We start from the raw sequence: 13,931 nt of genomic DNA, 5'->3' as shown, positions 1-13,931 counted from the left end.
TCTGTGTGGTGAGTCTGTGGGTCTCTGTGTGGTGAGTCTGTGGGTCTCTGTGTGGTGAGTCTGTGTGTCTCTGTGTGATGAGTCTGTGGGTCTCTGTGTGATGAGTCTGTGGGTCTCTGTGTGGTGAGTCTGTGGGTCTGTGTGTGATGAGTCTGTGGGTCTCTGTGTGGTGAGTCTGTGGGTCTGTGTGGTGAGTCTGTGGGTCTCTGTGTGGTGAGTCTGTGGGTCTCTGCGTGATGAGTCTATGGGTCTCTGTGTAGGTCTATGGGTCTCTGTGTGATGAGTCTGTGGGTCTCTGTGTGATGAGTCTCTGGGTCTCTGTGTGGTGAGTTTGTGGGTCTCTGTGTGATGAGTCTGTGGGTCTCTGTGTGATGAGTCTGTGGGTCTCTATGTGATGAGTCTACGGGTCTCTGTGTAATGAGTCTATGGGTCTCTGTGTGGTGAGTCTGTGGGTCTGTGTGTGATGAGTCTGTGGGTCTCTGTGTGGTGAGTCTGTGGGTCTCTATGTGATGAGTCTACGGGTCTCTGTGTAATGAGTCTATGCGTCTCTGTGTGGTGAGTCTGTGGGTCTGTGTGTGATGAGTCTGTGGGTCTCTGTGTGGTGAGTCTGTGGGTCTCTGTGTGATGAGTCTGTGGGTCTCTGTGTGATGAGTCTGTGGGTCTCTGTGTGGTGAGTCTGTGGGTCTGTGTGGTGAGTCTGTGGGTCTCTGTGTGGTGAGTCTGTGGGTCTCTGCGTGATGAGTCTATGGGTCTCTGTGTAGGTCTATGGGTCTCTGTGTGATGAGTCTGTGGGTCTCTGTGTGATGAGTCTCTGGGTCTCTGTGTGGTGAGTTTGTGGGTCTCTGTGTGATGAGTCTGTGGGTCTCTGTGTGGTGAGTCTGTGGGTCTCTGTGTGATGAGTCTGTGGGTCTCTGTGTGATGAGTCTGTGGGTCTCTGTGTGGTGAGTCTGTGGGTCTCTGTGTGGTGAGTCTGTGGGTCTCTGTGTGATGAGTCTATGGGTCTCTGTGTGGTGAGTCTGTGGGTCTGTGTGTGATGAGTCTGTGGGTCTCTGCGTGATGAGTCTATGGGTCTCTGTGTAGGTCTATGGCTGTCTCTAAACACCACCACTATCATCGTCTGCCTGCCTACCTGGCTGGCTGCCTGCCTGGCTTGCTCACCCCCCGCCAGACCCCAGAAAACTAAACGATGAAACATATTCTTGGTTCTTTCGGTAAAGTCACCACCACGTAGAAGAGAAACAATAAAATACTAAAAATATAGAACGATAAAATTCTCACGACGTTTAGACTGCAACACAAGCAATCATCATCAGGTGTGAAAATCACAGCAAGAAAATGTTCTTGCCGTGGTTTGTGAAAACCACAGCACACCTGATGATGATCGCTTGTGTTGCAGACGAAACGTCGTGAGAAATTTTATTGTTTTATATTTTTATTATTTTATTGTTTCCCTTCTACGTGGTGGTGACTTTACCGCAAGAACCAAGCATATGAATCCCTGCAGTCACGAAAGCTTTAAATCAAAATTTAAACGATGAAACTACGAACTTTTTTCGTTACTTGACCGGGAAAGGTCCAAGAAGAACCATGCATCTCTCTTTCAGAAGTCACCTGGCCACAAACGGTAGCAGCTCAACTTAGTGGGCTCGTCCAGGAGAAATGTACAGTGGCCGAATACTCCCAAACGCGTGGTGACATCGATTCTATGCGTGGGGGGGGGGAAAGCCGGAGGACCCGGAGAAAAATCCAAGTGACCACGGGAAGAGAGAGAGAAACACGCAAACTCCAAATATACAGCAGGCGCCGTGGTCGGGATCGAACCCACGACCCTCCTGCGTACCAGGCCAGGTAATTAACAACTCCCGAGCCACCGTGACGCCCTAAGCTCAACCGGATTCCACCTCCAATCGTCGAAATAAAGATCCCGATAATTTTTATGATGATTCTGGGGGGCCTCTCCCTCCGGCAACGAGATTGTCTCTACCGCTAGCTGCCCTGAACCCCGCGGTGTGACGCTCACTCCGGCAACGAGATGGTGCCTACTGCTAGCTGCCCTGAACCCCCTGGTGTGACGCTCACTCCGGCAACGAGATGGTCCCTACCGTTAGCTGCCCTGAACCTCCTGGTGTGACGCTCACTCCGGCAACGAGATTGTCCCTACCGCTAGCTGCCCTGAACCCCCTGGTGTGACGCTCACTCCGGCAACAAGATGGTGCATACCACTAGCTGCCCTGAACCCCCTGGTGTGACTCTGCCTCCGGCAACGAGATGGTGCATACCGCTAGCTGCCCTGAACCCCCTGGTGTGACGCTCACTCCGGCAACGAGATGGTCCCTACCGTTAGCTGCCCTGAACCTCCTGGTGTGACGCTCACTCCGGCAACGAGATAGTCCCTACCGCTAGCTGCCCTGAACCCCATGGTGTGACGCTCACTCCGGCAACGAGATGGTGCATACCGCTAGCTGCCCTGAACCCGCTGGTGTGACTCTCGTTCCGGCAACAAGATTGTCCCTACAGCTAGCTATCCTGAACCCCCCGGTGTCACGCTCACTCCGGCAACGAGATGGTCTCTATCGCTAGCTGCCCTGAACCTCCTGGTGTGACGCTCACTCCGGCAACGAGATTGTCTCTACCGCTAGCTGCCTTGAACCTCCCGGTGTGACTCTGACTCCGGCAACAAGATTGTCTCTACCGCTAGCTGCACTGAACCTCCTGGTGTGACTCTCCCTCCGGCAACGAGATGGTGCCTACTGCTAGCTGCCCTGAACCCCCTGGTGTGACGCTCACTCCGGCAACGAGATGGTCCCTACCGTTAGCTGCCCTGAACCTCCTGGTGTGACGCTCACTCCGGCAACGAGATTGTCCCTACCGCTAGCTGCCCTGAACCCCCTGGTGTGACGCTCACTCCGGCAACAAGATGGTGCATACCACTAGCTGCCCTGAACCCCCTGGTGTGACTCTGCCTCCGGCAACGAGATGGTGCATACCGCTAGCTGCCCTGAACCCCCTGGTGTGACGCTCACTCCGGCAACGAGATGGTCCCTACCGTTAGCTGCCCTGAACCTCCTGGTGTGACGCTCACTCCGGCAACGAGATAGTCCCTACCGCTAGCTGCCCTGAACCCCATGGTGTGACGCTCACTCCGGCAACGAGATGGTGCATACCGCTAGCTGCCCTGAACCCGCTGGTGTGACTCTCGTTCCGGCAACAAGATTGTCCCTACAGCTAGCTATCCTGAACCCCCCGGTGTCACGCTCACTCCGGCAACGAGATGGTCTCTATCGCTAGCTGCCCTGAACCTCCTGGTGTGACGCTCACTCCGGCAACGAGATTGTCTCTACCGCTAGCTGCCTTGAACCTCCCGGTGTGACTCTGACTCCGGCAACAAGATTGTCTCTACCGCTAGCTGCCCTGAACCTCCCGGTGTGACTCTCGCTCCGGCAACAAGATTGTCTCTACCGCTAGCTGCCCTGAACCTCCCGGTGTGACTCTCACTCCGGCAACAAGATCGCCTCTACCGCTAGCTGCCCTGAACCCCCTGGTGTGACGCTCCCTCCGGCAACAAGATTGTCTCTACCACTAGCTGCCCTGAACCTCCCGGTGTGACTCTCCCTCCGGCAACAAGATTGTCTCTACCGCTAGCTGCCCTGAACCTCCCGGTGTGACTCTGACTCCGGCAACAAGATTGTTCCTACAGCTAGCTATCCTGAACCCCCCGGTGTCACGCTCACTCCGGCAACGAGATGGTCTCTATCGCTAGCTGCCCTGAACCTCCTGGTGTGACGCTCACTCCGGCAACGAGATTGTCCCTACCGCTAGCTGCCTTGAACCTCCCGGTGTGACTCTGACTCCGGCAACAAGATTTTCTCTACCGCTAGCTGCCCTGAACCTCCTGGTGTGACTCTCCCTCCGGCAATGAGATTGTCTCTACCGCTAGCTGCCCTGAACCTCCTGGTGTGACGCTCACTCCGGCAACAAGATTGTCTCTACCGCTAGCTGCCTTGAACCTCCCGGTGTGACGCTCACTCCGGCAACGAGATGGTGCCTACCGCTAGCTATCCTTAACCACCCGGTGTGACTCTCACTCCGGCAACAAGATTGTCTCTACCGCTAGCTGCCCTGAACCTCCCGGTGTGACTCTGACTCTGGCAACAAGATTGTCTCTACCGCTAGCTGCCCTGAACCTCCTGGTGTGACTCTCCCTCCGGCAACGAGATTGTCTCTACCGCTAGCTGCCCTGAACCTCCCGGTGTGACTCTGACTCTGGCAACAAGATTGTCTCTACCGCTAGCTGCCCTGAACCTCCCGGTGTGACTCTCGCTCTGGCAACAAGATTGCCTCTACCGCTAGCTGCCCTGAACCCCCTGGTGTGACGCTCCCTCCGGCAACAAGATTGTCTCTACCGCTAGCTGCCCTGAACCTCCCGGTGTGACTCTCACTCCGGCAACGAGATGGTGCCTACCGCTAGCTGCCCTGAACCTCCCGGTGTGACTCTGACTCTGGCAACAAGATTGTCTCTACCGCTAGCTGCCCTGAACCTCCCGGTGTGACTCTCGCTCTGGCAACAAGATTGTCTCTACCGCTAGCTGCCCTGAACCTCCCGGTGTGACTCTCACTCCGGCAACGAGATGGTGCCTACCGCTAGCTGCCCTGAACCTCCCGGTGTGACTCTCCCTCCGGCAACAAGATTGTCTCTACCGCTAGCTGCCCTGAACCTCCCGGTGTGACTCTCACTCCGGCAACAAGATTGTCTCTACCGCTAGCTGCCCTGAACCTCCCGGTGTGACTCTCACTCCGGCAACGAGATGGTGCCTACCGCTAGCTGCCCTGAACCTCCCGGTGTGACTCTCCCTCCGGCAACGAGATTGTCTCTACCGCTAGCTGCCCTGAACCCCCCGGTGTGACTCTCGCTCCGGCAACAAGATTGTCTCTACCGCTAGCTGCCCTGAACCTCCCGATGTGACACTCCCTCCGGCAACAAGATTGTCTCTACCGCTAGCTGCCCTGAACCCCCTGGTGTGACGCTCACTCCGGCAACAAGATTGTCTCTACCGCTAGCTGCCCTGAACCTCCTGGTGTGACGCTCACTCCGGCAACGAGATTGTGCCTACCGCTAGCTGCCCTGAACCTCCCGGTGTGACTCTCCCTCTGGCAACGAGATTGTCTCTACCGCTAGCTGCCCTGAACCTCCCGGTGTGACTCTCCCTCCGGCAACAAGATCGTCTCTACCGCTAGCTGTCCTGAACCTCCTGGTGTGACTCTCACTCCGGCAACAAGATTGTCTCTACCGCTAGCTGCCCTGAACCTCCCGGTGTGACGCTCACTCCGGCAACGAGATGTTCCCTACCGCTAGCTGCCCTGAACCTCCCGGTGTGACTCTCACTCCGGCAACGAGATGGTGCCTACCGCTAGCTACCCTGAACCCCACGGTGTGACGCTCAGTCCGGCAACGAGATTGTCTCTACCGCTAGCTGCCCTGAACCTCCCGGTGTGACTCTCACTCCGGCAACAAGATTGTCTCTACCGCTAGCTGCCCTGAACCTCCTGGTGTGACTCTCCCTCCGGCAACAAGATCGTCTCTACCGCTAGCTGCCCTGAACCTCCTGGTGTGACTCTCACTCCGGCAACAAGATCGTCTCTACCGCTAGCTGCCCTGAACCTCCCGGTGTGACTCTCACTCCGGCAACAAGATAGTCCCTACCGCTAGCTATCCTGAACCTCCCGGTGTGACTCTCACTCCGGCAACGAGATTGTCTCTACCGCTAGCTGCCCTGAACCCCGTGGTGTGACTCTCGCTCCGGCAACAAGATTGTCTCTACCGCTAGCTGCCCTGAACCTCCCGGTGTGACTCTCACTCCGGCAACGAGATGATGCCTACCGCTTGGCCAAGTTGGCGTGAGGGGGGGGGGGGCGGTTGGTCGTGGGTGGCTGGGCGGTGCTCACCTCGGCGTGCTTGCTCCACATCTCAATGTTCTTTCGTTGCGCTTTCGTAAAGTGGTCCCAGGTCCTCTGCTTCTTGGCGGTGTTGAAAACCGCCATGATCTGTTCGACTTTGGGGTAGGCGGGTAGGGGCGGGGGGCGGGGGGTGGAAGCAGGGAGGGGGAGGGTTATTGGTGGAGGGGAGCGCAGGGTGGTGGGGGCGGTGATGGGGTCCAGCCCACCCACCCACCAGCCCGGGCCGTACCGCGACGATGCCAAAACTTACGACGGGCTGTGGAGTCGCTTCCCGCCGTGCCGGCGCAGCGGCCACGGCCCTGCGGCTGCTTTGTCCTGCGTCTCAGCAGGGAGTTACGTGGTGGTGGTGGGGTAAAGGTGGAGGGTGGGGGCGTGGCCAAAGTGTACGGCCACGCCCCGAAACAGCAGAGGCCACGCCCTTCGCCTGGTCAGTTCTATCCCTCGCCCAGTCGCCCACCCACCCACTCACTCACCCACCCACTCACTTACTCACCAACTTCACTCACTCACTCACCCACCCACCTACTCAACGACCCGCCCACCAACCCGCTCACCAACCTACCCACTCACTCACTCACCCACCCACCCACTCACTCACTCACCTACCCACTCACTCACTCACTCACCCACTCACTCACCTACCTACCCACCCACTCACTCACTCACCCACCCACCCAACCTACTGAACAACCCGCCCACCAACCCGCTCACCAACCCACCCACCCGCTCACCCAGCCACCCACCCGCTCACCCAGCCACCCACCCGCCTGCCCACCCGTCCACCAGCCCACTCACCCGCCCACCCCACCCACACATTCACATTCACTCACCCACCCCACCTACCCACATATTCACTCACCCACCCGTCCCACCAACAACCCACCCACACCACCCACCACCCATCCACCCACCCCACCCCCCATCCATCCACCCACCCCACCACCCACCGGACCCCACCCCCAACATCACCACCCATCCACCTACCCACACCCCACTCCACCACCCACCCCACCCCCCACCCCACCACCCACTCAACCCCCCACACCCACCCACCCACCCCACCGACCCATCCACCCAACCACCCCACGACCACCCACACACCAACACTGCGCTACCATCCACCCACACACGATCACCCACACGCACACACCACCCACACACACACACACCACCCCGTGCCTTACCTCTCCACCACGACCACCTGATAGCGGGGAGAGGGGAGAGACGACCGCACGCTCGGACGTCACGGCGAAGAGGTGGGGGACTAGCGATGAGCTACGGGGCGCGGGCGATGAGGTGCGTACGTACGTACGTACGTAGCGCTACGTACGTACGTACACACGCAGCGCCACGTACGTACGTACACACGCAGCGCCACGTACGTACGTACGGCACGTAGCGCTACGTGCGTCTGCGCGTGCGCCACGGACCCGGCTGCCCGAGTTCGATTCCCGCTCACGGCCAACACCGCCGGGGACGATTATCCGAACCGGTCCCGGGCCTCCCCTGCCATAGGTCGACTCGGCCTACAATGAGTACCTGGTGCGGTGTGTAGCGGCGGCGGCGGCGGTAATAAAACATTCGCCAAACCGGGAGAGGCAAAGGCGGACCGGGCGTGGTGGCACCGGCCACCCCACCCACCCAACACCACCGACACGGCCACCTCACCCACCCAACACCACCCCCACCCACCTCGTGCGGTCGCAAGTGCCGGTAGCCTCCACGGGCGCCTCCGCGAGCCGCTCGCTAACGGCGCTCGCCGCCCCTCCCGACGGTCTGTCACAGGCTACACGCCGGGGGGTCTCTGTCTTTGCGAGCGTGCGGGCAAGGGGCAGGCGGGCAAAGGGGGGCGGCAGGGCAAGGGGGGGCGGCAGGGCAGCCACGCTCACATTGGCGCAGGATGGTGGCGAGCGAGCACTTGAAGCGCTCTCGGGCCTGCTCCAGCTCCGCCTCCTGGCTTGCCTTCTCGTTGGTGAGTCGCCTCACGTGGCTGTTGGAGGACTGCACCATGGCGTAGAAGGCGTTGGAGGTGCGGCGGTTCACCTCGCCGCGCTCCATCCACGTGAGCAGCACGCTGATGGCGCTCGGGAACTTGCTGTCGTCTGTGGTGGGCGGGGGACGATGACAACGATGACGACGATGACGACGATGACGGCGATGACGGCGATGACGGCGATGACGACAATGATGACAATAACGACAATGACGACGATGACGACAATAACGGCAATGACGTCAACGACGACAATAACGACAATGACGACGATGACGACGATGACGGCAATGACGGCAATGACGTCAATGACGACAATAACGACAATGACGACAATGACGACAATGACGACAATGACGACAATGACGATGTCAATGAGGACAACAATGACGACGACAATGACGACAATGACAACAATGACAATGACGACAATGACAACAATGACAACAATGACAATGACGACGACAATGACGACAATGACGACAATGACAACAATGACAACAATGACAATGACGACGACAATGACGACAATGACAACAATGACAATGACGACGACAATGACGACAATGACAACAATGACAATGACAACAATGACGACGACAATGACGACAATGACAACAATGACAATGACGACGACAATGACGACAATGACAACAATGACAATGACAACAATGACGACAATGACAACAACGACAATGACAACAATGACAACGACAATGACGATGACAATAACGACAATAACGACAATGACGACAATGACAACAATGACAATGACGACGACGACGACGATGACGACAATGACAACAATGACAATGACAACAATGACAATGGCGACGACAATGACGACAATGACAACAATGACAACAATGACGACGACAATGACGACAATGACAACAATGACAATGACGACGACAATGACGACAATGACAACAATGACAATGACAACAATGACAATGACGACGACAATGACGACAATGACAACAATGACAATGACAACAATGACGACAATGACAACAACGACAATGACAACAATGACAACGACAATGACGATGACAATAACGACAATAACGACAATGACGACAATGACAACAATGACAATGACGACGACAATGACAATGACGACGACAATTACGACAATGACGACAATGACAGCAATGACAATGACAACAATGACAACAATGACAATGACGACGACAATGACGACAATGACGACAATGACAACAATGACAACAATGACGACAATGACAACAATGACAATGACAACAATGACGACGACAATGACGACGACAATGACAACAATGACAATGACGACGACAATGACGACAATGACAACAATGACAATGACAACAATGACGACGACAATGACGACAATGACAACAATGACAATGACGACGACAATGACGACAATGACAACAATGACGACGACAATGACGACAATGACAACAATGACAATGACGACGACAATGACGACAATGACAACAACGACAATGACAACAATGACGATGACAATGACGACAATGACAACAATGACAATGACGACGACAATGACGACAATCACAACAATGACGACGACAATGACGACAATGACAACAATGACAATGATGACGACAATGACGACAATGACAACAATGACAATGACAACAATGACGACAATGACAACAACGACAATGACAACAATGACAACGACAATGACGATGACAATAACGACAATAACGACAATGACGACAATGACAACAATGACAATGACGACGACAAAGACGACGACGACAATGACGACAATGACAACAATGACAATGACAACAATGACAATGACGACGACAATGACAACAATGACAATAACAACAATGACGACAATGACGACGACAATGACGACAATGACAACAATGACAACAATGACGACAACAATGACAATGCCAACAACGACAACAATGCCAACAACGACAACAACGACGACGACGACGACGTCAACGACGAGGAGCGGCGACGACGAGCAGGGGGGCCCCCTACCCTTGAGCTTCTCGACGAGCTGCGACGCTTCGTGCTCCGTGTAGTGGAAGATGGGCGGCGGCGACGGCGACCGGCGGCGCTCCGCGTCGCCGCGGCGACGGTGGCGCTCCTCCCGCGCCAGCGCCCGCTGGCGGCACTCCCACTCGTACTGGTCGTCGCGCGCGCTCGCAAAGTCCACGTGCAGGCGGCCCAGGTCCTGCTTGTCACTGCTGGCGCCGATGCGCATGCGGTAGCCTGCGGGAGGGGCGGCGGTGGTGGTGGGTGGTGGGGTAGGGGTGGTGGGTGGGGTGGTGGGTGTGGTAGGTGGGTGGGTGGGAGGGTGAGTGGGAGGGTGGGTGAATGGGAGGGTGGGAGAGTGGGTGGATGGGAGGGTGAGTGGGAGGGTGGGTGGATGGGAGGGTGGGTGGGAGGGTGGGTGGGTGGGTGGGTGGGTGGGAGGGTGGGTGGGAGGGTGGGTGGGAGGGTGGGTGGGAGGGTGGGTGGATGGGAGGGTGGGAGAGTGGGTGGATGGGAGGGTGAGTGGGAGGGTGGGTGGATGGGAGGGTGGGTGGGAGGGTGGGTGGATGGGAGGGTGAATGGGAGGCTGGGTGGATGGGAGGGTGGGAGGGTGGGTGGATGGGAGGGTGGGTGGATGGATGGGAGGGTGGGTGGGTGGATGGGAGTGTGTGAGTGTGTGTGATGTGAGTGTGTGTGAGTGTGTGTGAGTGTGTGCGAGTGTGTGAGTGTGTGTGTGAGTGTGTGCGAGTGTGTGTGTGTGTGTGAGTGTCCGGCAAAACAACCCCCTACCTCCTCGCGGTGCCAGAAGGGCAACTCTGTCGTGGACAGTGCTGTGGGGGGAGGGCCAATTCCGATTGGTTCCTCCCCTCATGGTGTCTGCGACCACCACAGGGGCTAAACGGGGGCTCTGGACGGGTGTGAGGGGCTGGTAACTCCACCTTCAATAAATTACCACTAAACTACGACTTAAATATGTAACAAATAAGCTTGTGCCGGAGGCCCCGGGGGGACAGGCGTCTATGACGTCTCCCGGCCAAACCCCAATTGGCGGAGCCAGGAGATTGAATCTCTACCCTCGGGGCTCCTCCAGAAACAACGAAAAACCACTACGGATGGCCACGTGGAATGTTCGAACGCTCACTGCGGAGGAGAGGCTACCACTCCTGTCGGGAGCTGGACCGGTACCGCCTGGATCTCTGTGGCATTCAGGAGGTCCGGTGGACCGGTTCTGGCTCCTGCCACCATGAGGGGTGGACAGTCCTCTACTCGGGGCAGCAGACTGCCAAACAACAGGGTGTGGCTCTTCTTTTGAACAAAAGAATGAAGGGGGCGTGGGAGCGTGGCGGTGAGGTGTGGGAAGCTGTAAGTACCAGGTTACTTTGGGCATGCCTTCCCATCAATCGGAGGCGAGTATTGGTGGTCGTGGTTACTTATGCCCCCACCGAAGACGAACATCCGTGGAGGGATGCAGGCAAAGCCGATGAGTCAGATGCCTTCTATGACCTCCTGTCACAGGTGCTGGCTAAAGTGGCCCCTCGGGATAGAGTCATCATGTTGGGTGACTTCAATGCCCGAGTTGGTCATGATACTGGCACCTGATCTGGAGTGATTGGAGGGCATGGGCCGGATCAGCTCAATAACAACGGTAGGAGGCTGCTAGATTTTTGTGCAGCCCATGGGCTTGTAATTACCAACACGCTGTTCCGGCATCGGCGCATCCACACAACATCATGGATGCATGCCGGGTCCAAGCAAGAACATCTGCTGGACTACATAGTGACGGACCAGCGGATGCGAGCCCATGTCCTTGACACCAGGACCTACCGTGGAGCTGATCTGCCCTCTGACCATCGACTAGTCATCTGTAAGATGCGCCTGTCATTCTTCCGCTCCGGTGGTGGGTGTACACCCAGGACCCCATTCCAACCAAAAGTGGCCTGGTCTCAGTTATCTGATGAAAGTTGCAAGCGAGAATTTCATCATCGCCTGCGGCTGGGGTTGGCATCGTCCCCCACTCCTCCTGATGTCGAGGGGAAATGGGCGAGGTTTAGAACTGTGACTCATGCGGCTGCAATGTCTGCTGTGGGTACACGGTCACGACCTCCCCAGAGACCCTGGCTGACAGAGGAGGTGTTCAGGATGGTTGAGAAAAAGCGACAGGCCCACTGTCAGCGGCTACAGAATCCCACGTCAGAGAATGAAAAGGCTTACCGCAACCTTCGCTCGGAGGTTCGGAGAGCCGTGAGGCGCTGCAAGGATGGGTGGTGGTCGCGGGTTGCTGAGGAGATGGAGTCTGCCTCAGTGGCCCGCGATCACAAATCTCTATTTAACTCCATCAAAAAAGTAACCTGCAGCGTCACACCTATTACCATCATTAGGGGAAAAAACGGTGATCCAATCTCCGACCCCCAGGAACAGGTTTGCAGATTTGCTGAGCATTTCTGTGAGGTCCAGGGGGAGGGAAAATCCCTCAGCCAGGAAAACATCGTGGCATAAAGTGAGGATGACCCTGCTGAGGCTGTGGTGCCTCAAATATTGGAAGAAGTCACCCCCTGTGAGTGGCTGGCTGAGGTGCCATCTGTTGAGGAAGTACTGAGGGCAATCCGGAGTCTGAGACCAGGAAAGGCAACGGGCAGAGATGATCTCCCAAGCGAAATGCTGAGGGAGGGTGGAGTTTGTGCACAGACTGCCCTATATGACATCATAACAGTCTGGATCACTGGACTGGTTCCGCAGGATTGGAAGGATGCCCTGGTGGTCCCCCTCTTTAAGAAGGGGGGCCGCACAGACTGTAACAACTACAGGGGCATTTCACTCCTCAGTGTGCCGGGAAAGGTCCTGGCAAGGATTATTCAACATCGCCTTGCCAGGCACGCTGAGGAGAGGCTTGCGGAGCCCCAGTGCGGTTTCAGGAAAGGGCGGTCCTGCACAGATGCCATATTTTCTGTCCGTCTGCTACAGCAGAGGTGTAGGGAATTCCAGCAAGATCTACATCTCTGCTTTATTGACCTGGTCAAGGCCTATGATACCATCCATAGGCCTGGGCTCTGGGTTGTTCTTCGTGCCTTTGGAGTACCTGACCCTCTTCTCACGATCATTAAGGACCTTCATGATGGTGAGCGGGCCCGGGTAAAACTACGTGGCTGGGAGTCCGAGCCTTTCCCTTTACACCTTGGGGTGCGACAGGGATGTCCTCTGGCTCCCACATTATTTAACATCTATTTCGACCACGTAGTTCGTGAAGCCTTCAATAGCTGTACCGGGGGAATCTCCATATGGTACAGATATAATGGGAGGCTGATCGATGCCCGGGTGCGGTCAAGGGATGGCTCCCTATTGCTAAACCACGTTATGTATGCTGATGATTTGGTAATAGCTGCTCATTCAGAGGAGGAGTTGGAGACACTGCTGCTGAGACTGGAGCGTGCCACTAAGAGATGGGGCCTTACCATCAGCCCCACCATAACTAAGCACCTGCCTGGGTATTTTGTACCATCGAACACTCCACCCCCACAACTCCCAATCGGTGATGGGGCAGTTGTGGAGAGAGTGGAGAGTTTCCCATACCTGGGAAGTGTGCTTATGACCGGCTCCAGTTTAACAGCAGAGGTCTCACTCCGAATCAGTCAAGCGGCAATATCTTTTCATCGGTTGCGTAACGCTGTGTGGAAGCTACCTGGTCTGTCGCTCCGCACTAAGCTTCAGGTCTTCTCGGCCACAGTCATTCCCTCCCTTCTCTACGCTTGCGAAACGTGGACCCCCCCCCTAATGGAACATCTTCGTCGGTTAGAAACATTTAGGCTGGCCTGCCTACGATCCATCCTGGGTTTAACCAGACTGGATTGTGTGAGGAGCTCACAAATCCTTGAAAGATCTGGGCAAGGTCCCATCGGTGAGCTCCTCCGGCGGGCAAGGCTGCGATGGCTGGGTCATGTAGCCCGCATGCCCAGCCACCGCATGCCGAAACAGCTTTTGTTCG

At 56.4% G+C, this 13,931-nt stretch overlaps 1 protein-coding gene across 4 annotated transcripts in view; it reads right to left on the bottom strand.

The window, feature by feature from the left end:
• LOC116957120 (uncharacterized) overlaps window positions 1-13,931 on the bottom strand; it is a 76,548-nt gene that overhangs the window by 24,958 nt on the left and 37,659 nt on the right. For 3 of the 4 annotated variants that reach the window (XM_076055216.1, XM_076055215.1, XM_076055218.1), the window contains 3 exons: window positions 9,956-10,189; window positions 7,845-8,057; window positions 5,944-6,050 (listed from right to left, as the gene is read on the bottom strand). In XM_076055216.1, the coding sequence (XP_075911331.1) occupies window positions 5,944-6,050; window positions 7,845-8,057; window positions 9,956-10,189 (554 nt within the window). The remainder of the gene's footprint in view (window positions 1-5,943; window positions 6,051-7,844; window positions 8,058-9,955; window positions 10,190-13,931) is intronic. The other variant, XM_076055217.1, reaches the window with a different exon arrangement.

This window comes from Petromyzon marinus, chromosome 70 (assembly GCF_048934315.1).
Source record: "Petromyzon marinus isolate PM22_M1 ecotype Great Lakes invasive population chromosome 70, UKy_Petmar_22M1.pri1.0, whole genome shotgun sequence".
Taxonomy (NCBI): Eukaryota; Metazoa; Chordata; class Hyperoartia; order Petromyzontiformes; family Petromyzontidae; genus Petromyzon; species Petromyzon marinus.
The sequence above is the reverse complement of the archived record's forward strand: the minus strand, read 5'-3'. Positions and strand labels throughout refer to the sequence as shown.